The 24,052-nt window shown below is 33.3% G+C and overlaps 1 protein-coding gene across 1 annotated transcript in view; it reads left to right on the forward strand.

The window, feature by feature from the left end:
- LOC145302143 (SH3 domain-binding glutamic acid-rich-like protein 3) overlaps positions 1-24,052 on the forward strand; it is a 102,579-nt gene that overhangs the window by 43,535 nt on the left and 34,992 nt on the right. Inside the window, exon 2 of the mRNA XM_080144634.1 lies at positions 3,776-3,943. Coding sequence (XP_080000760.1) covers positions 3,776-3,943 — 168 coding nt within the window. The remainder of the gene's footprint in view (positions 1-3,775; positions 3,944-24,052) is intronic.

Consider the following 24,052-nt stretch of genomic DNA (forward strand, 5'->3'; position numbering starts at 1 on the left):
TACATCAACGCTCTGATCCCCATCTGGCATCAATTGAAATGAATGGCTCTCGTCTTGGGGAGTCCTTATGTTTTGACAAGCTTCTAGGCTTGACCTTTACTCCTGATCTTAAATGGAACACGTACATCAAATCTGTTGCCAAGGCCGCTGGAAAAATGGTGGGATCCTTCTACCGTTCAAGTAGATATCTCACTGCTGATGCAATTCTCGATCTATATAAGAGCCAGATACGTCTAAGGATGGAATACTGTTGCCACATCTGGACATGAGCTGCTAGAAAGGACTTGTCCTGCCTTGATAGAGTTCAAAATAGACTTTGTAGCCTCATAGATGTCTTTTTCTCTTCCCTGCAATCTCTATTTCACAGAAGAGATGTTGCGAGTTTGTCTCTGCTTTATCATTATTTTCATGGAAAGTGCTCGACTAAGCTTCAATCTATGGTCCCCCCCCTCGCCAAACTTTCACAAGAAACACTCGTCTAGTTGAAAACACTATCAATAATTCTCCCCACTCTTTATCTGTGCCTAAACCTAAACGTAGATTCCATGAACAAAGCTTTCTTAGAACTGCACGCCTGTGGAACTGTTTTCCATTTTCCTGCTTTCCAACCGACTACAATATGGTCGTCTTCAAGTCCAACGTAAACAAGTTCTTGATGAGCCGTTCCATTAAGTTAACAAAATTAACGAATTTCCATTACTAACGATTACTATATTGTCCAATTGACTACTGTACATTCTTAACCCTTATCTTCGAGTGGCCTATCGGCCTTGATAAGTGGTGATGCCTATGTAAAATAAGTGAATAAGTCTAGGAGCGATCTCAGTTAAGTTTTGTCTCGAAATACCCTCGATAATTACCGATAATTGAAACCGTGATTCTGTCTACCATCAGTAAAGCCATTTTTTCCATGCCGTCTTTAGCAATAATGATAGAACAACGGGCCGTGAAAATTCTACTGTGGCTAAGTTGATATTTTATTTTATTTATTTATTTTTTTTTGCATGATGTCTGTAGGTTCAAACCCCACACATAAATTTCTTGTTTTTTTCGTTAACTGGAAAGAAGTTTATGTAAAATAATTTTATAAAAGAAACAGTAGGTTCTCTAGAGTGCAATGTAGAATAACATATTTTGGGCTAAGTTTCTGCATGGAAGCATGTGAAGCTTCCTCTTGTGCGCGATTGCATGGATTTCGATGACAATAAAAATATAGGAGTGGGAAATATTCATTGATCATCATTTAATCCCGGGCAACGTCGGATCTCCCTGCTAGTATATATATATATATATATATATATATATATATATATATATATTACATTGGCTTTCTCTAATTTCAGCTTTTAATATTCATTTAAAGGCAATATTCCGAAAAAAAAAAAAATTATTTTTAAATATCACTTTGAAATATTAAAATGCCATCTTATTCCTTATAAATAATTACACGTACATATTTTTGCTTTATAAAGCTGTTTAAAGTTCAGAACTTTGGTCATTACTAGCCATCCTAGAAATACAAAAACGAAACTTATTCTTTATCGTCATTATCGTTTCTGTGATGCAAAGACACAACTAATACAAATATGAGAAATTGTTTTGGAAACGGAATTTGATGCTAAAAGATTTTATTTTTAATAAACGAAGATAAATCAAATAGTTTAACCCATAAGTAAATGAAATTGATTATAATTTAATTATAAATCAATTAATTATATTCTCATTTTTATTAAAGTTTTTATTCTAGCCAAACTGATATTCAGGGTAGAAACATTAGAAGATACAAAGAAAGTAATAATGGCTTTTGTGTTGCGCATTCATAGCAAAAACTTTGGTACTTATGCAGTATAAGAATCATGTTATTGTCAGAATCGTCCAACCGGTTTACGGAAAACGTACAAACGTCAAAAGGCGCTGAAACACTGAGCGTCTTAACCCTACAAAAAAAAAATCATAAAGAAAACTTTTGTTTTGCTATCGGTGGTTTTAAAAGATATAAATATTTATCTTGAATTGAATAAATAAAATCTGGTATTCAGAGTAGAAACATTAGAAGATACAAAGAAACAGAAGATACAAGAAAAGTAATGTCTTTTGTGTTAAACGTTCATCGCAAAAACTTTGGTACTTATGCAGTATAAGAACCACGTTATCGTTAAGACGGTTTACGGAAAACATCAAAAGGTGACAAAACACTGAGCGCCTTAACCCTAAAAAAAAATCATAAAGAAAACCTGTTTGCTATCAGTGGTTTATTCTATTAAAAAATATATTTATCTTGAATTGGATAAATAAAATCATTAAAAAATTTTCTATCAGTTTTTATCAAAAAATAAATATTCATGAAGCTTACAATAAATGTTCTTTTTTCTTGATTTGAATTTTAACACTCATTTTTTTTTTTTAATGGAAAATAATTTATCACGAAGCTAATTCAATGAAAAATTACTTGAAAAATGAAAACACTATTTGTGAATAATTATTGGACATTTTTTATGAAATTCAAATCAAGAAAAAAAACATTCATTGTAATATGTTTCATATTTATTTTTTGAATAACAAAAGCAATGTGATTTTTTTCTTCTTTGCATCTGCAGAAAACAAACTGCAGAACTGCTTCCCATCTGACTACAATGTGGTCACTTTCAAATCCAGTGTAAAGAAATACTTTATCCATCCATTTATTTCCAATCTTCACATAATATTGTTCATTATCAGCTGACAATTGCATTAACTTTCATCCTCAAGTTGTTTTTGAACTTGATAAGTATTGACTCCTCCAAAAGTAGAAATTAGAAAGAAAATCATTTCTGATGAGCACCTTGTGACACTGTTAAAAATAAGACTTTTAGTTGTGTTTACGACGCTAGACTATTAGTTCATTGATTATTAAACAATGTATTAATGTATAAAATTAAGTCTATTTCTTAGTTACAGTAATATCATTGTATCTGACAAATCGATATTTGATTCTGACTAACCTTTTTTTGTGCATATTTTGCTTTAGTTTCTTTCTGAAAACACTTTTTTGGGGGCTAGGTATATTGTTAAAATGGAGATTTTTCGTACTGAACTCATTGGAAGTGTGAAGTTACGGTCTTATTAAATCCTGGATATGATCTTAACGATATCCAGTGCCAAGGCTCCATTTGGGGGCAGTGTTAACATTGCTCCCAAGTTCACTTTGGCTCAAACTGGTAATACCCGTTGTGGCATTTAGTTCTACCAAATCAGGCTGTCTGAAGATGCTGGCTTTCTGACCTAAAATGCACCAAACATTGATGTTATTTTTTTCTTTTCCCTTTGCAAAATCAAATCATGTTCTGCAAATTCAAAAACAAAAATAATTTTCTTTACAAAACAATCAAGGCAAACACCATGAGTGAATATTTGAAGATGTAAAGAACTTGAAAAATAGAACACAAAAGGAAGCTGACATAAGATTGTTAAGCAAGGTGTGGCAGGTCGAATATATTTAGAATTGTTAGTTTTGTGACTTCTAACTAGGAGTATTATTTTGAGGAGGAACAATATATATAAAAACCACCCACATCAGAATTCAGACCCGTTTTGTGTGTCTAGTTTCCAAAACAATTTTTTTGTATGCGAATGGGAATTTGTTAACATGCATTTGATGTTATCTAGTGGATGTTTTGTTAATATTGTGCTTTTTTTTCTCATTTTGGTGGTGATGTTAAGTCCATGAGCGATTGCTCTAAAGTTTGTTTTGAAAAAAAAAAAAAATTTCTTAAATCTGATTATTTTCTGTTTCCAGATCCGGACACGAATTGAGAGGATCAAAAATGTCCTTGAGTCGATGTCGATTGAGTTTGCAGAGCTTGATATTGCTGAAAACACTGATTTGAAGGAAACGATGCGGGAGTTATGTAAGGATCCACGTGCAATGCCACCACAATTGTTCAATGGGGATGAATACTTAGGGGTAAGTTGAACAACTCCTCATCCTCCTCCTCCTCTCTCATAATCCATACATTTGATCTCTTTATCAATTTTTTTTTGTTTTGCAATACTTTTGTTAGCAGAACCAATTATCACCCTGCTCAACAACATTGCCAACTTTGTCTCCAAGGTTTTCTCCTCTTTTCATCTTAATTTTTGGCTGTGTCGTCTCACATTAGTAGCTGCCGAGGAGGTCATACACACGTTCACAAATATAAAAAGAAACAAAAATACAAACTTTAACACATTTTTGCAAATATCAGTTGTGTAACACCATTGCCACTGTGAATGCTAAGGTCCACATCTCGGTTTTCTCTCGAGTCTGTGTGTGTGTGTGTTAGCTGCCTTCAATTCGTTTTGATTTGCTTCAAGCCACAACCTGCACTCTTCTGTATTCAACTGGAAACTATCCTCAATGGCCGCAAACGTAAGACGTAAACTGTCGCAAAACTCACTGCCACATTTAAAACTGTCGTAAAACTAACTCTAAATATAACCGGCCTTTTGTCTACCACACCTTCATTAACAAACTTATTTTAGCTTTCTTTTGTGTATGCTGGTGAACAACTTCTTATGCCTTTGTTCTGCTGATAAACTTATTTTCATTTATTTTTTTTTCTTATTGCTAAAACTTGGAGGGGGGGGTAACGTTGACGGTATCACAAGCAGATGACTTGAAGGTTTACAAAGTGGCTCATGTAAAAGAGTGTCAAGTACTAAATGAAAGAAAACAAGAGTCATGTCAAACTCCTGTTAGCTGGTTAAAAAAAAAAAGCTTTTTTTTTTTTTTTATTTCTGTTCTTCATAACATAACACGTCCCTATTTATTTGTCTCCCTTCGAGGGCAGTTAAACACAAGGTAATTTTTTAATGTAGAGAAAATCCAGTTCCCAAGAAAGGGACACTCTGGAGTGGAACAATAACAATGAAAATTAGCTCTATTTTGAAGGATTTCTCCTTCACTGATCGAAAACAGGCAAGATGAAGTGTAGTATCAGAACTGATACTACACTTTTCTCTTAACCAAAAAGATTCAGAAATTAATAAGTGAATCTTCTAATTTCATTGTTATCCATGACACCATTGTTTTGCTAAAAATTAAGTTGAAATCCAATAAAGTCATATTGCTAAAAATGAAGTTGAAATACAGTAAAGGCACATTGCTAAAAATGAAGTTGAAATACAATAAAGGCACGTTGCTAAAAATGAAGTTGAAATACAATAAAGGCACGTTGCTAAAAATGAAGTTGAAATACAATAAAGGCACATTGCTAAAAATGAAGTTGAAATACAATAAAGGCACATTGCTAAAAATGAAGTTGAAATACAATAAAGGCACATTGCTAAAAATGAAGTTGAAATACAATAAAGGCACATTGCTAAAAATGAAGTTGAAATCCAATAAAGGCACATTGCTAAAAATGAAGTTGAAATACAATAAAGGCACATTGCTAAAAATGAAGTTGAAATACAATAAAGGCACATTGCTAAAAATGAAGTTGAAATACAATAAAGGCACATTGCTAACCTCAACATCATTTTCATGCTCTTCATCTCTTCCCTCTTCTTTGCTGGACGTGTCATCAACTCTACCGACCAACGGACGTTCTAAGTCATACATCCAGGTCCTTTATAACTGATCGTCTACTTAAAAAGCGAATTTCGGCAAAATTTAACTTATTTTCTCTTCTGAGTTGTGCTCGTTCAAAAGATTGTGAAGATTTTGGGAATTAAAAAAGGTATTTAGTTCTCTCCCACTGCAAAAACTGACACCAGTGTCTGAATGTGGGATTGAAAAGTCAGTGCCCCCAAAGAAGGGTACTCTAGCCTGCAAAAAGTGCCTGGGCAGTCCCATCGACATTCCCTGGTAAGGGTACCTCAGGCGATTAGCAATAAACTAACCCCTTCTCAAAGAGAGAAGGCAAAGCCTGGGAGGATGGACCTCCTAGAACAGCGCAGAATCATTACCCGGCAATCAACAGGGATCAGGTTAATACAGTAATTCTCTAATCTCTGTTGATTTGGGGCGGCTAAGGATAAAAATCCCTAGCCGGCTTGGGGATTAGAGAGACCCTCTCTTTGTAAATAGTTTCTCTTGGGTTTGAACATAAGATTAAAATATTCCGTGTGTGTGTATATTATAACACTAGTTTTATTTTAAACTAGCAGATCGCCCGGCATTGCCTGGTTGTAAAATATGCATATTATTTTATTTAATACAGAAACTGAGACATGTGCCTGCGAGTTTTTTTTTTCCTAAACCGCTCACTTCTAAGTAAAAAAAAAAAAATCCTCGAGCTGAGATCGAAAGCCAAACCTAAAGACAGTGAGTCAAGTCAGTGAGGCCTCAGCTTGCGGGCTTTGGGGAGTGTGGAGCTACCCTTTAATTGCCATTGCTCCCAGGTTCACTCTGACCCGGAGTGGTAGTACCTGTTAGGGTCCCAACTATGGGCTAAATAGAAACCGACTTGAAAACAACAAATATATTCTATTAAAAAATGTTTCTTAAATCTTTGGATTCGGCATTAAATAACCTGAAAAGGTTGATATGCCAGCTTGCCAAGATGTTTTCAAACTATTAACATAAGTAATCTGTAATGTGAATTATTCACACATGCGCATTCGTGAAACAGTTAGCCCGACGGATAAAAATCCGATGCCCCCCCCCACGAACCAATTTTTCAACTTTAACCCTTTAGCAGCCCTTTTTTCTGGATGAAAATGGATTAAAAATTTTTCACATGTCTGAATATCCTATATACCAAATTTCAAGCCTGTAGATCAAAAATTTGTTGAGTATATAGGTTGAGAATCTAGCCTGCAAAATATGCTTGCTATAGTTTAATCCAAATTTCTCGAGATGCGTTAATTTGAGTGACAGGTGAAGGGGGGGGCAGTTTTATGCTTGCGTTCACATTAAAGGACTATAAGATCTTGATCAAATTTGGTTTTGTTACCTTCAAAAATGGTTTCACGTGATCGTGTGATATATCTTAGTTGATAAATAAAAAAGAAAAATCAATAAAAAGAAAATATTGATCTAAGATGATTTTCAATTAAAACATTTAATCAATTATTTCTAAAAAAAAAAAAAAAAATCGATTTCTGTGTCTGTAGATATTTCTTTCTGCACCAATTCCCCTCAGCATTCACCCAAGCGTTGAAAACTAATTTCAATTGAATCTTCTCATGCTTCATTAAAATGAAAATGATGTCCATAAAAGTTTCAGTTGTATCGAGGATTGAATAGAAAAAAATTCATTTAGTTTAATGAATGTGAAATATTGTATATAAAAGAAAAATCTGCTACTTCCGTTTTTCTACACATGTGCAGTTCTCACTTCCTGTTTAATTTTTAATGATGTGTCTTCAAACCATGTGATGAGCTTTGTCTGTTAGTTTGTCACACATCATTTTCATTCTTAAACATGCGGTCTAAACATGACTAGAATGATGAAGTCTTTATAGACCTGGTTAATAATATAAGTAATATGTTCTTTCTACAAAACAATCAAACCAAACATTATGAATAAATATTTGAAGCATAAAAACTTTTTCCAAAATTATTGGATTTGACATTAAACAACTCAAAAATGGTTGATATGCAAAAAAAACAAAACAGCAAATTGTGATCAGGAGAGAATTATAATGACTGGCTAAGATCAAAGCATTTAAGATGAGTTGTCTCAACAAAATGAAAGCAATAATACAAACAAGACTTTGTTTTTCATTAGAAACATTTAGATTCCAGAACTTTTGAATTAAGTGATGTTTTTTTTTTTTTTTTTTTTTTTTTTTTTTTACACAGTGATCACCACTTATCAAGGCCCGGAAGCCACTCAGGGATAAGGGTTATTGCAAGTACATTACGTTAGTGAGGAGATTTGCTGAAATGTTTACTTAAGGGGGCGGTTCATTAGGAATTTGTTAACATTGGACTTGAAAACATCCAAGTTGTAGTCCGGAGGGAAGCAGGCAGCCGGAACAGAGTTCCACAGGCGTGCAGTTCTAAGAAAGAAGCTTTGTTCATGGAATCTGCGTTTTGATTTAGGCACAGATATAGAGTGGGGGAAATTTTTCACAGTGGATTCAGCTAGACGGGTGTTTTTCGTGAAAGATTGTTACTATGATCAAGAAATTAAATGTCTTTATCAAAATGAAATTCAATGATTTCTAACTATTATCTTTTTGCGGCACACCAGTCATCATTCCATGGCACAGTGATGCCTTATACTGTCCAGATTTAATCTTTCTCTGAAAATGATTAAAGAAGTCTGCAACCAGAATAAGGTTGAAAAGCATGGGTATAATTTTCTTCTTTTTTTTTATGTTTATGTTGCATCAGTTGAAATTGTTATTGTGACGACCCTATGTTGAAAGTAGCTTGTATTATCGTTATAACCAAACAAAAATGCGCATAGCACAGCTAATGTGCATGTCTGTTTTATATCTCATGATGACGAATGCAAAAGCTGCTTGTTTTTATTCAAATATTGATTTTTTTTTTTTTTAATCTTAAAATCCATTCTAACATTATTCGCTTTTTTGACAAAACAAACGATTTAAATGTAAGCAAAGGACAAAAACTGACAACCATTGTTTCCTTTACTGCCACCATCACTTTGTGTTTGTCTTCCCCTTTTTGAAATCCTGGGTATGACCTTAAAAGACATCCAGTAATGAGTCCCCAATTGGGAGTTGTGGAAAATGGTGTTGGCCCTTAGTTACCATTGCTCTTACGTCCACTTTGTCTGAGAGTGATAATACATGCTGCCTGAGGATACTGTCTTCCTGGCCAAAAATGCATATTGTTTTTTTTTCTTTGCAAAACTCAATCATGTTATGCAATGCTAAAAACAAAAACAATTTCTTTCTATAAAACAATCAAAGCAAACATTATGAATAAATATTTGAAGTATAAAAACACTTTCCAAAATTATTGGATTTAACATTAAACTCAAAAATGGCTGATATGTCATAAAACAAAACCACCAAACCAAACTCCATGAATAAATATTTGAAGATATAAAGAACTTGAAGCAGAAAAACTCCATGAATAAATATTTGAAGATATAAACAACTTGAAGCATAAAAACTCCATGAATAAATATTTGAAGATATAAACCACTTGAAGCATAAAAACTCCATGAATAAATATTTGAAGATATAAACCACTTGAAGCATAAAAACTCCATGAATAAATATTTGAAGATATAAAGAACTTGAAGCAGAAAAACTCCATGAATAAATATTTGAAGATATAAAGAACTTGAAGCATAAAAACTCCATGAATAAATATCTGAAGATATAAAGAACTTGAAGCATAAAAACTCCATGAATAAATATTTGAAGATATAAAGAACTTGAAGCATAAAAACTTCATGAATAGATATTTTTCAAAACCTAAAAAACTTGAAGCATAAAATCTTTTTTCCAAAATTATTGGATGCGGCTGCTGATAAACTTCTTTCCTCTTTTATTTTTTTATATACGTCATCATCATATACATCTAGCAGATATACCTGGCATTGCCTGGTATTAAATGTAACATTAAATTCCTTAAAAAAAAAAAAAAAAAAAAAATCCGGAGACCTGTGCATGTGAGTATTATGTTTTTTCTAAACGGTTCACTTCTTGTAAATGATAAAGAATAAAAAAAAAAAAAATTCTTGAGCTAAGACCAAAACCTAAAGACAGTCAAGTACGATAACTATCGAGCCAGCTTGCCACACTCTTAAAAAGTGTTTTGAAACTTATTCTTAATATAACTTATGTGAACGATTTTCACATGCACAGCCGTGAAACAGCAAGCAGATAAAAATTTGACCTTCACGTACTAATTTTTTAAAATTTTGACTCCTTAGCAGCCCTTTTTTTTGAATGAAAGCTGATTAAAAAGATTTCTACATGTCTGAACACCCAAAATCTCAAATTTCAAGTTCGTAGATCAAAAATTAATTGAGTGTATAGGTTGAGAGTAGTCCTCGCACACACACACACACACACACACGCGCATTCTCACTTTTATATCCTAACACAGGGGGAGGGGTCCTCGATATTATCACCATACAATTATATGATGTTTATCTTCTATCTAAAGATGTATCATGTATGTTATTTGTTTAATCTTTTAAATCCAACGAACGCATTTTTACATTTATTCCCAAAGAAATGAACTCTAGCATCACACACGCATAACTTATGCACTTTATAATTGTTCGTTGCGAATGTCATGATGGAAAATGCAGAAATAGCACTGTGCATGCACGACTAGACTGAAAGCAAAGCCCATACTCATTTGCATATGTGTGAACGCTTGGAGTATAGACAGTGAATTTCTGAGTCTGACAGATCCCAGCATGTCATTCATTTCAATGTCAACTGCCATTGTAGAAGTTATGTAGCCAGTGTAATATATATATGGTTGTCTATTTAACAGATGTCTCTTTAACATTGCAATATATACAGTGTGTTATCTAGTGGTTAAAATGTTCTATTGTTGCATGTATGTAAAATGTTCATTGTGTGTACGATCGCCTCCTCACAAATATATGCAGCTAACAAACATGACCCTATAAAACTTTTACAGACAGCTTTTCTTGCAATCAAACGATAACAATATGTCTGCGTGTCTCAGACCAAAAGAATCACATACCTTATTTGTTCAAACCATAAAAGAACACCATAACTAGGATTTAAATTTTACAGGGATTTTATTTGTCTTATGAATTCCTTTGTCAGAGGTCCTGGATATGACCTTAAACTATATCCGATGGTAAGGCCTTAGCTTGCGGGCTTTGGGGAGTGTGGAGCCACTCTTTAATTATCATTGCTCCCAGGGTCCACTCTGACCCAGAGTGGTAGTACCTGTTAGGGTTCCAGCTATGGGTTAAATAGAAACCGACTTGAAAACAACAAATATATTCTATTAAAAATTTTTCTTCAAAATCTTTGGATTTTGGCATTAAATAACCCGAAAAGGGTTGATATGCTGTAAAACAAAAACAATCAACCAACCTTTGTCAGAGTTTGGCATGCCGAGTCTCTTTCTACATTTTCACTCGCTCCTCCTTCTATCTCCAACAGGGTTGTCTACATGTCTGCTCGCTAACACATTTTTTTTGCCAACTTATTAGTTTGATCTCTGCTATTACATCAGCAAACCCCAACCACTTATCCAAGGACACAAATAGATAACCTTTCACGTAAGCCAAAATGTTTACTTCAAACCAAATTCCACAACTTCTCCAAAAATTCCTAAATTGATTTTATTTAATTTCTGCTTAAATTCCTGACTAAACATTTCAAGCTGCAAATAAACATTTTCCAAAATTTGATTTAAATTTAATTTTTCTATTAATAATAATCAACCTGTTTACCCGGCATTGTCTGGCCAGTATCTAACGATTGCAATTAGCTCTATTTTTCCTGATTTAAACTTCAAGTAACCTAAGACAAACTCAACAGGTGACTCAACGGATCACATCTTTTCTACATTATATATAAGTACTGCATCAGTATTGTTATTGACATAATTAACAGGCAGGAGCGATAACTCTAAGTATGATCGAGTTTTTTTTTTGCATTCCTCATCTGCTTGTAGCTCTGAGAATCAATCATTTAAAAAAATTTTTTTAATATGTTTGTAGCAAGTTAACATACTATTTACTATAAGTGGATCAATGCCCTGTGCCAAAGTGACTCGGCCGCACTAACCAATCGTTTGCCAGGGCGCATTGATTTGAGCTGTCCCCTTAAGAACTATTTTTAGCCCTTTGGGATCTCAGCTGTGATCAACAGAGGGACGCCAGCAAGCAACCTATACACACCTCTCTCACTCACTCCTCCCACTGCTACTTGTTGATGACAACAGTCTGATGGCAGACGACACCTTAAAACAGACATTTATACTTTCTTTCTTTCTCTTCAGTCTGAGATACAATCTCGCCTTTTCTAAATAAACCCTTTGTTGTTGTTTTGTTAAAAGCAATGTCGTTTGGCCTTGTGTTTATTTAAGTAATTATTAGGAGAGAAATGCACAACATTTCACTCCTATACGTTTTCTGGTTTATACGCTTAGGAATAAAGTCTCTTCGTACCTTCAAAACGTTTTGTGTGATGCATCTTTATATCTTGATGCTAAATTAAAAAAACAAAAAAAAAACAAAACAAAAAGAAAACAATAAAAAGAAAATATTGATTTGAAATAATTTTCCATTAAAACATTTAATCAATTATTTCTATAAAAAAAATCGATTTCTGTGTCAATAGATATTTCTTTCTGCGCCAATTCCCCCTCAGCATTCACCCAAGCATTGAAAACTAATTTCAATTGGATTTTTTCTGCTCATGCTTCATTAAATTGAAAAAAATGTCCATAAAATTTCAATTGTATCGAGGATTAAATAAAAAAAAAAAAAAAAAAATTATTCGGTTTAATGAATGTGAAATACAGTATACAAAAAATCTACTTCCGTTGTTTTGCATATGTGCAGTTCTCACTTCCTGTTGGATGACGTTTTTCTCAGATCATGTGATAAACTTTATCAGTTGTTCGGGTTGGTTTGTCACACATCAGCTTGGAATAGCATTTTCGTTTATTATTCACAATGAAGTAAAAATAGATTTTATAAAATAACAATCATTTTAATTTGTTTTCAAATGTAATTATTTATTTGCTTTTCATTTTTTTTTTCGCAATTTTTCAAACATTTTAAAGTTCAATGTTTTAAAAGTCAAAAAGTTTTGTTATCAATAATTTCCAGCTTCCTTTTCTTTTTCTTTCTTTAATTTTTTTTTATTTTATTTTTTGTTTTTTTGGTGTTTATATTGACAAACTATCTTTTTTTACTCACGTTCACTCCTAACAAGGCATATCGTCACTTGGACATAAGTAGCTACTATTTGGGATCATGCTTGGAAAAGATCAACAAGATGTTAGTTTACATTTAATATCAGTACAGTCAGGGAAGCAGGCAGCAGGAAGGGAATTCTAAAGTCGAGCTTTCGAAGGAAGAAACTATTAGAATAAAACGCTTTCTTGCATTTAGGGACCTCAACAGCAAATTGTGTAACGATGAAATCTTTCGGTCTGCATGATTTCCTTGCTGTCGCTTTATACCCTAACAAAACAATCATTTTGCGATTGATAGAACTCTATCACTTTGTTATCGAGCACTGTCATCATAAACACAACCTCATTACTATTTGGATGAATTGTATAGTTAAAACCGTATATTCGGCGTACATCAGTAGTCAGATATGCACATTTATTTTTATGAGCAAAGAAAATTCTCTTTTTCTAAAAAAAAAAAAAAAAGTGACTAAAATAGAAATTGATGTTTTATTTATGGACTCTAGAGAGATTGGCTTAGAAATGTGCATGTCAATATGCTCATTGTGTGAATATGCATGTATAAGTAATATACATACTAGCGTTGATGTGATACTATAAAGTGACCCTGGAGTGGATTTGAGCCACTGAGAGGGGGGGGAGTAAACAAAGGAAGAGGAAATAGCTTAGAATAAACAAAGAAATCGGAAATATCCTACAATTAACAAGAGATAGAAAATAGCTTAGAATAAACAAAGAAATCGGAAATATTCTACAATCAACAATAGATAGGAAATAGCAAACAATAACAATAGAAACCTACTGATAAAACAAGGAAGGGCAGCTTCCGGTAGCCAGGGTAGGGTGGGCGACCTGAGAGACCAAGACAGAGGAGACAGGCAGTTGAGATCTAGATGTGCTAGAGGGCGGATGGAAGAGGAGACAGTCAGTTGACAACGAGATGCCAGTCGGGTCGCGTCAGATGGGAGTTGATAATGACTACAGTTGGACAGTTATAGAGTTGACTGAAATAGAGACGTTGACGATTTTAGAGTTGACTGTGAAGCAGAGATAGACGAATTTAACATCAATAGAACGGGGAGAAGACACACACACACACACACACGCACACACGCACACACATACAAGTCCAACAGTCAATTTATATTGAACATTGGCGTTTGTGTTTTTCCTTTCTTTGTTCATATTTATATTTTGTGAACCGCATGTGTTCTCATCGACAGTCGCCAACGGGAAAATGACGATCTGGCCATGAACAAAAAATCCACGGTACACGATGGGAGTTGGCGATCTGTCGAGGGGGCACACGTCGGGTTACATTGAGACGATTAATCAGAATTGGAAAAATCAGAATTTTTTAGGGTTTTGGAATCAGAAAAAGTTGCATCTATTTTTCGATACCAAAAACGATTCTTTTAATTGTCTTTTTTTTTTTTTTGATTTGATTTTGTTTAAAATAAAATCTAACACTGCTGGCAGTAATGTTAAAATAATGAATATTATTGATTTTAAACAATCAGTAAAATTACAATTTCTAGACTATCCCCATTTTTTACGTTTAAGAAAATATCTGCACGTTTAACATGTATTTTTTTTTTTTTAATTTTTATGGCAACCGGGAATAATAACAACTCTGTAGTTAAATATTGAAAGATTTTTAAAGAATCAGAATTGGGAATTAAGTATGGAATCGGTAAATGTATCGGAATTGGGAAAAATATTGGAATCGTCCCATCACTAATATGTACATAATTATTTGACAGTATATATGTGTGTGCATCGGTTTATCTTTTTCTTGTTAATGTCTGTATAAATGTGGGTGGGTGCGTCGATGAGGAGCATAAGTTCTGGTGTCCGTCAGGTGCGTTCAGCAAGTGTCATCTCTGTGTGTCTAGATTTTGGTCGTTTTTTTTTTTTTTTTTTTTTTTTTATCGGAGTTTCTAACTTTACGTCAGCTTACTACTTTCACGTGTATGTGTTACTTTTTGGAGCCTGAAACTATTTTCGTTGGTTGGAAAATATTTTGAGTTCACATGTCGTTGTGAAAACTTCCTTGCTTTGTGGAGTGAGGAGGAAAGCAAATTTCAGCAAAGCATAGAACAAGAGTGTAGCAATTATAACCATTTGCTTTTTAGAGTTTGCCACAAGTGTTTCAAGTTTTTTAATTTTCATTTTCCCTATCCTAAATGTCTTGCCTTTTGAACTCTGTGTTTATTATTGATATCTGTTTCTGACGAGTTGTGTGATTGTACAGGAACGATATTTTCCATCATGATAGCGAAACCTGTGGTCAATGATCTATACTTTGTTTAATGGATAGATTCATCAGTTATATGACGTCATACATACAGCATAATCACGTTGACACACCGGTTCTCGTTAGATCACCAAAGTTAAGCAACATTGATCATAGTCAGTACAGGATGGGTGACTAATTTGGGAATTCTAGGTGATGTATGTAGGAGGACGTCGACACCTCCCTACAAGAGTTTCAAAAACCTAACGTTGACATCTTCCCTCACGGGGATATACATGCAACTCGGGACCGTTTGTGAATTTCATATTCCCATAGAACTTTCTCCTTTGGAGGAAGCCAGTTAAACCTGCATAGTTAGTGCCGTTTCCAGTGTGTACTGAGTTAAAATGATAAGCAAGTGAGATTCAGAGTTTTAGTAGTATAAAGATAATGTCCTCTACATAAAATAATTTAAACAATTTTTTTTTTTTTTTTTTAACTACATCTTCAAAATTTTAAACAACATGCCATTCCAAAATAACTTTAGAAAATGAATACAATATTTTTATTTTGGGAGAATGAAAGAAAAATTGTCCTTTGTTAGAACATTTTTTATACATGAATGACAAATCGGGTCAGAAAATAAACTCAAAACACAGCACAGAAAGGGAGAGCTAGAGAACAGTTAAATATTTGGCCTAATTCCTTAACAGGGCACCACGCCCCTCGTCTTAATTTAGAAAAAAAAATCAATGAGACAAAACGAATGCGAATAAAGGCTAGAATTTTATGGAAACATAAAAACATAAAAATGTAAAAACAAAAATGTAAAAACATAACAAAAAAAAATATTCAACATTTTTTCAAATTGTAAATTAAACAAAAACTAAGAATTAATTTAACATTTTTTTTTTTGTTTTGTTTAATTTAAGCAATGGCTTTTTGCATTTTTTACAACAGAATAAAAAAAAGTGGGTGGAAAACAAATATATAACAACCTAGCAGGCCACCTCGCATTGCCTGGTCGTAAAATACACTTATATTTTAATTCATGCATGTTTCGTATTTATTATCGACAATACTCTATTGATTATTATATTGTACCCAATAAATAGTAATTGTTTCAAAAGTAAAAAAAAAAAATCTGGTGCTATCAACTAGAATCAAAGCCAAAACATAGCTTTCTAGCCTTATTCGTTACCACAATGTACTTAAGCATATAAAGGCTTAAATTACATTGTAAAATGTATATTTGTGCATGCATAGAATAGCACTTTAAGTCGACTTACATCTGCCAAGTTCTTTTTTTTTTTTTTTTTTTTTTGACCATTTAGCAGCTATTTTTACTGGTTCAAAACCAAATCAAATTTGTTCCACATATTAAAATCCCTTTATATCAAGTTTCAAATCTGTAGATAAAAAATTGACAGGAGTTTTGTAAAAGCCATTCTCGTAGACAGACAGTCATTTATATATATATATATATATATATATATATATATATAGATAAATTGTATCAGTCAAAAGATAAATTACTTTTCTATCTCGCTGGATAAGTTTTAAGTGTCTTAACTTATTTTGAAGTGTTTATTCAGTTTGAAAAACAAGTAGTATTGAGTGTTACATTAGATCAAGAAAAAATGGCAGACACGTAATGGTCACATGAAGTCTTGATAATCGCTCCAAAATAATTTTTAAAAAAATACCGTCACAATAACATTGATTAGATGGGTTTCTATCAGTTTTTTGTTTTATTTTCTATTTATGAACGATTATTGAGACTTCATAATGTGACTGTCACATTTTTTTAGTGTTATAATATGAAATATAGGTTTTGGTTTCGATCTCAGCTTGTATATTTTTCTTTTTTACTTACAAAAAAATGAACTGTTTAGAAAAAAACAATACTCATATGCACATGTCTCAGTTTCTTTCGTTTTTTTTTTGTTTTTTTTACTTCATTTTTTTTTAAAGGAATTTAACATTACGTTTAATACCAGGCAACGTCAGATACATCTGCTAGTTTTACAGAAAGTTAGGTCTGGTTCGAACTACAGTTTGTCCAAAGAAAACAGTCCTTTTTATGTCAGAATCGCATCACATTTTTAGAATTTTAACAACTGTTGTTAATAAAAAAAATCACTTATTCCACGTCATAAATTCATTTTAAATTCTAACGAGTGTTTATTTGAAAAAAAAAATATATATTTTTACAAATGCACCAAATATTTTTTCGCGTGCTTTACTTATATTTTTTCTAATCAATCATCTCCAGAAAGTCTTGAAATAAAGACGAAACATTGAATATATAAACATTTGGGTTTTCCCCCATTATCACATCACCTTGGAATATTATTTGCATAATTTTCATCACAGTTAGTTATGTGTATATGTTCCTAGTTTTCTGTGTATAGGATTCACTCCTAAACTAATTAACCAGTGAATTTTGATTGATACGGTTAAGAGTAATGTGAGTTTATATATATATATAATAATAATATAAAGTTGAATGTCTGTGTGTGTGTGTGTCTGGTCACGAATTGGTTAACTATTTTAAAAAACTGATTACATATAATGATAGAAGATGTATCGAGACACAGAAATGGGTATGTTTGATCTGGCAGAACGGTGGTTCATTAAAATTGTGGGGTCTGCGTTCGTGCCTGGTCTACAAAGTATGGAAATAAAAAAATAAAAAAAAACGTTTACAAGTGTTTCTGATATAGATGTCCATAATAATACTTTGATAAGTATGTTTTAACTTAAATAGGGATGGTATAATAAAATTGTGGGGTCTGCGTTTGCGCCTGGCCTCCATAGAATGGAAATAGGCACACACTTTAATAAAGACTTTTCATATCTATCTGCGTAAGTATACTTTGATAATTATGTTTGTTTGAAGAAATATGGTATAATAAAATTATGGGGTGTTTGTTCGCACCTGACCTCCATAGAATGGAAATATGTCACAAAGTTTAACAAGGTTTTTTAATATAGATCCACAGAATATTGTGATAAGTGTTTCAGTGTGGACAAGTATGGTATAATAAATTATGGGGTTTATCTATTTTATTTTTACTTTCATCATATTTTGCTTTGGTTTTGATACCCTCAAATTCACAACTCTTCCTTTTCATGAACCTATCATACTTTCATAAATCAGAATCCATTTTCTTTAGGCTGTTTTTGAACCCAGTCAACGATGGGTACTTTTGCTAGTGTGTGTGTGTATGTAATATATATATATATATATATATATATATATATATATATTTCCAAGGAACTCTGCCTTTTGGATTATTTTGGACCATTTGATTGAAATTTTAAATTCGACCGTTTTGGATTTTACCATTTTTGGATTTTTACCCTTCACCGGACTATCCATTCATGTGAAATCTTTTTATCATTTTTCTTTTGCCTCCTGTTCCCCTTACCTCACCCTTTTTTTTTTTAACCAAGTAAGATCTGTGACTTACTTGTAGTTTCATTAAATACTTTTATATGCAAAATCCGATCCTGCATTTTGCTAATTCCTGCCCTCTGATGAGAAGGAGAGTATTTCTTCGAAACTCCGCGGATTAATGACTATCCACTTATCCTGTGTTTCCTTTTTTAAAATTAAATATGTTTTTTAACTCTTTTTCAAGATGTCTTTTAACATGTTTTATTAATCATTTGTTCCTATTATAAGCTCTATTTCCTTTTCGGTTTTATTGAGCTTTTACATCTGGCTGAGTTTATTTTACTTGTAAATATTAACTCTTTAATATTTATAATATATTTTAAGTTTACCATTTTGATTACCTTGGTAAACTTATTGTAATTTTTATTTTATACACACACACACACACACACACACACACACACACTGACAGCTGGTAGCATCAGCCATAACTTTTCTATATCTCATTCCTTGACACAGTAACATTCATGATCTGTCTTCCAGATCGTCAGAACCAGCAAACCGCACATCTCGACCTATTTCTGACCGCAGTTCCTGAGGATTGTTACAAATGCTCATTGCTCTCTCAGGAATGCTGATCACACTGTGATAATTATAGAAATCAACCTAAACTCTCGACCCAAAGTTGGAGAGCCACTGCTCAAAACAAGGTTCTACAATGAGGCTGACTGGGATGCCATAAGAGATCACATCAGAGATGTTCCATGAGAAAATATCTTTTCTCTTCCGGATGAACAGTGCACAAATAAGACCACTGAATGGTTCAAAGCAGCAATTGAAGCACATGTTCTCACACGAAGTTCTATAGCAAACCTCATTCTCCCCAATAGTTTACATCTACTTGCGCAGCTGCCATTGCTCAAAGGCAACATGCATACTACAGGTTTATCTGACATAAATCCAGTAAAAATAGACAAAAAGTATATGGAAGCTAGAAATAATTGTAAGAAGGAAATAGTTACAATCAAGAGAGAATATACTGAAACCACCAGAAAACGCACTGAAGCACAGAAATTAGGAACTCGTGACTTCTGGAAAATCTATAACAGTGTAGTAAATAATAGGCAACAATTCCCCCACTTTCCAACAACCTTGAAGTTGTTTGCACGGCAATCGAAAAGGCCAATCTGCTTGCCCATCAGTTTGCCTGCAACTCTACTTTGGAAAGTCCAAGTATTTCGCAATTGTATTTTTGAGTGTCGTCTGCACTGAAAAGTGTAACATAGCACTGAATTTTACCAAGTACCTTATCCACTATGCCATGGGTTCTTCTGTTCAAGAAATTAACTTTACCCATTCTAGAATGCGTATTCTTCTAGTGTTTGTATAAGCAATTCTACCTCTTCACTTTAGCATAATCCCACCCCTTCACTGAAGTTCCTAGATGCCGGGTAGCCTTCTACTAAGAGTTTCTTTGTTTGAACGGCTAGATTTTGGAATTCTCTCCCTGTTTCCTGCTTGCTGGACTCTACTAATCTGCAGAAGTTTAAATGTAATGTGAACAGACATCTCACTGCTCAACTTCTCACAATCCTCTATTAGACACGACCCTTGTAATTCCTTACGTTTCATGTGACAATGTGCCTTGTTTGGGTTGAAAAAGTGTTTAAAAAAATTCTATTGTTTGTCTAAGAAATTTGAATCTCGGTTTCTAAGAAAATGTCTGAAAGAATTTTAGACATTTTAATTCGCTTTTCAAAACAAATTCAGTGGTCAGTCTGTTCTCGGCACCTTCATTTCTCAACCTCTTCTCTTGATTGCTTTTAGATGAAAGAAAAAAAACATTAAAGTCACTGATCTTCTCTTCAATTTCAACAAGTGTCACTTAAAATACTTTTTCTTTGTCATTGAACAACATAATACATTAACCGAGTTTAACTCCGTTGGAATTCTTTATTTCCTCTTTTTTTATTTTAAACCTCGTGTCATCTAATTGAATACGGTCAGCCATTTTGTTTCTTTGATAATAGCCGAGTTTTATATTTTTGATAAAGATAAGGAGGAAAAAGAAATTATTCATTCGATTTCAGAGCAATTTTTTTTTTTTCATGTAAGGGTCCTGTGGTTTCATACTATAAAATAACCCCAATTGAACTCTAAATTGCATGTCTTGTGTAATGATTATTGTTTACAAGCTAAGGTATTCAGTTCTTATTTGAACTTCGATTTAAAAAAAAAAATACAGACAAATATATGTACGCACCCCTCACGAAACGAGGATGTCATATTCCAAAAATCATGTAAATTGATCAAATATTTTTTTTTTTTTTTTTTTAAGAAAAACAAATTTTATTACGAAGTGAAATGTTTTTTTTTTTAAATTTTTTTTTTTATCTGCCATGTTTTATCGATAAAGGAAAGACCTCTATATTTGAACTATCAAGATCAAAATCAACCTTCTGATGGATACAATTCACTCTTAAAATCTATTTGATCAATGTATGTGATATTTGGAATGTGCGAAAAGTAACAATGGTTTAAAATGCCCCAATGCACAAACAACCGAAAATTTTGTACCGACCTTATATATATATATATATATATATATATATATATATATATATATATATATATATATATATATATATATAGTGTGTGTGTGTGTGTGTGTGTGTGATAAATAGCACCCTACCTGAGAATTCTTCCTTCAAACTCCTCGACAACATTCACAGGAAATATGAACTGGAACAAATACAGTAAGGACATTGTGAAGGTAGCTGCGAAGAAAGTGGGTTCCCTTTATCTTGCTAGAAACTACTCCCACCTAAGAGTATCCTGTACATCTCCAAAGCCATCATTCGCCAATGCATGGAGTATTGTTGCCACATTTGTGCTCGTCTCTCCCTCTTGGATAAAGTCCAAAAAAGAATCTCCAATCTTATAAGTCCTGCTTTGCCAACTAAGCTCCAGCCCCTGTCCCATCGCTGCAATGTTGCATGTTTGTACCTGTTTTACAAATATTTTAACGGTATGTGCTCTGAACTTGTACATATCTCTGACAAACCCACTTAGCAACAAAATCTCACCCCTTTACTATTGAAATTCCTAAATGTCAAAAAACTTTCTACTCAAATAGTTTCTTCCTTCAAACAGCTAGACTTTGGAATTCCCTTCTTGCTACCTGCTTCCCTCACTGTACCGATATGCAGAAGTTTAAATATAACATAAACCAACATCTAGTTAATCTTCCGTAAGCATGGTCCCAAATAGTAATCCTTACAGCCAAGTGGCGATATGCTGTGTTTGGGGTTAGGGTTAGATATGCTGTGTTTGGGGTGAGGGTTAGGGTTAGATATGCTGTGTTTGGGGTGAGCATAAAAAAAAACACACACACACATTTTCAATAAAGTTATTCAAAATTGCCACAACTATGGATTTAGTCTCCTCGTGGAGTTTGTATTAATGTATACTTTGTTTATATTTATTTATTTTTTTTTTTTATACATGGTAGTCACCACTTATCAAGGCCCGGAAGCCACTTGGGGATAAGGGTTATTGCGTGTACAATAATCAATGAGATAGTATTGTAGTAATAATTAGTATTGGGGATTTGATAAAGTGTCTTACTTAAGGGGGCGGTTCATCAGGAATTTGTTTATGTTGGACTTGAAGACATTCAAGTTGTAGTCAGGTGGGAAACAGGTAAACGGAAGAGAGTTCCACAGGCGTGCACTTCTAAGAATTCATGGAATTTACGTTTTGGTTTTGGTACAGATAAAGAGTGGGGAAACTTTTTGACAGTGGTTTCAACTAGACAGGTGTTTATCATAAATGATTGGCAAGAGGGGGGGGGGAGACCAGAGATTGGAGCTCAGAATCGCACTTGCCATGGAAATAACGATAAAACAAAGACAGGCTTGCAACGTCTCTTCTGTAGGAGAGAGGTTGCAGGAAAGAGAAAAGGACATCCCCCACTAAGCCACAAAGTTTATTTTATACTCTGTCAAGGCAGAATAGGCTGTTTTTAGCAGCTCCTGCCCAGATGTGGCAGCAGTACTCCATCCTTGGACGTACTTGGCTTTTATATAGATAAAGAATTGCATCAGCGGTGAGATATCTTCTGGATTGGTAGAAGGATCCTACCATTTTTCCAGCGACCTTGGCAACAGATTTGATGCAAGTGTTCCATTTCAGGTCAGGAGTAAAGGTCAAGCCCAGAAGCTTATCAAAACATGGAGCCTCACCCAGATGAGAGCCATTTCAATATTTTTCTGTAAATTTCTTATTGTTTTTTTTTGTTTTTTAAATATTTTTTTAATAATTTCTGAAAGTTTACAAATCATAACATTATTCTTTTTAATTAGAAGGAAAAAATTCAAATAATTCAAACTAACACCATGAATGCTGTCCGTTCAAACATTTTCTGCAACATTTCTTTCTCTTTTGTTTCTGAATTTTTTGAGATGAGATTATTCATAGTTGGATTTTTTTTTTTTTTTGACTATTGTTAGTTTTAGTGCTATTTTCACAACGTTTCAGCCGATGTGACCTCTAATCTTCAGGTTTTTCTTGTCATACACAGAATTTCGAACGGAACCTTTTACTTGATCCATGGGGGTAGCATGCTCTCGTTCTGTCAACCATGACTTTTAAATCCTTCACATTTGCCTTCTGATCTGAGTATCACCTGCACTGAGGATGGAGATGAGAACCATAGTCTGAATAAATCAAAATTATCAATCCTCATCTCAAAACTTTAAAAACATGAAATAGTTTAAAAGAAATAAACTTGTGTATTTAATGGAATATCTTTTAATAATGATGATTTTAATGGCGGTCAAAATTCCCAACATTAAAATTTGTCAGTGCAAATCTGATTCAACATATATATATATATATATATATATATATATATATATATATATATATATATAATAAAAAAAAAAAAGAAATGCAGGAATTTTTATGATGTACATATGTTATGGAACGAAGATGTATTCCAAAAATCACATAACTTGAGCAAGTAGATTATTCTCTAGAGAAAATACTTTTTTAAGGATTAATGTGAAATCAGTAACATTACAAGGCTGATCTCAACTTTTAATTATTGCCCCCCCCCCCCTTTTTTCCGAGATGGCGACGTGAGACAGTTCCTTTTTAGGTTAATCATAAGATATGATTTTCTTAGTTAAAAAAGTGATTTTTGGAATATGACCTCTTCATTCTATGATGTGTACGTGCATCAGAAAGATTTTTCTGTATTTTTTATTTATTTAGGTTGAACTGTGGACTTGCACCAATCTGTCTTGTATAAAAAGAACAAAATGAGTTAACCTCATTAGTTAAAATTCCTCAGAAAATCGCATCGCTTGTCGTGTTTAGAGGCGGAGGAGGTCAACTACTGCTCGCTTTTATCTGAAAGAAGTTTAGTCCCTGTTCCCCACCTTTTTAAAAAGGATTGCAAGACTGTTTATGGTGTCATTTGACCACTTAAAATATATCTCCTCCTGCCCCACCAACGCGTGACTAAAGATGGAAGTCAAGATATGAAACCCGCACATTCTTTGACCTTTTATTCCATTTCCAACCGACGATTGGC

This window comes from Euprymna scolopes, chromosome 2, assembly GCF_053919585.1.
Source record: "Euprymna scolopes isolate OS-2025 chromosome 2, ASM5391958v1, whole genome shotgun sequence".
Classification (NCBI taxonomy): domain Eukaryota; kingdom Metazoa; phylum Mollusca; class Cephalopoda; order Sepiida; family Sepiolidae; genus Euprymna; species Euprymna scolopes.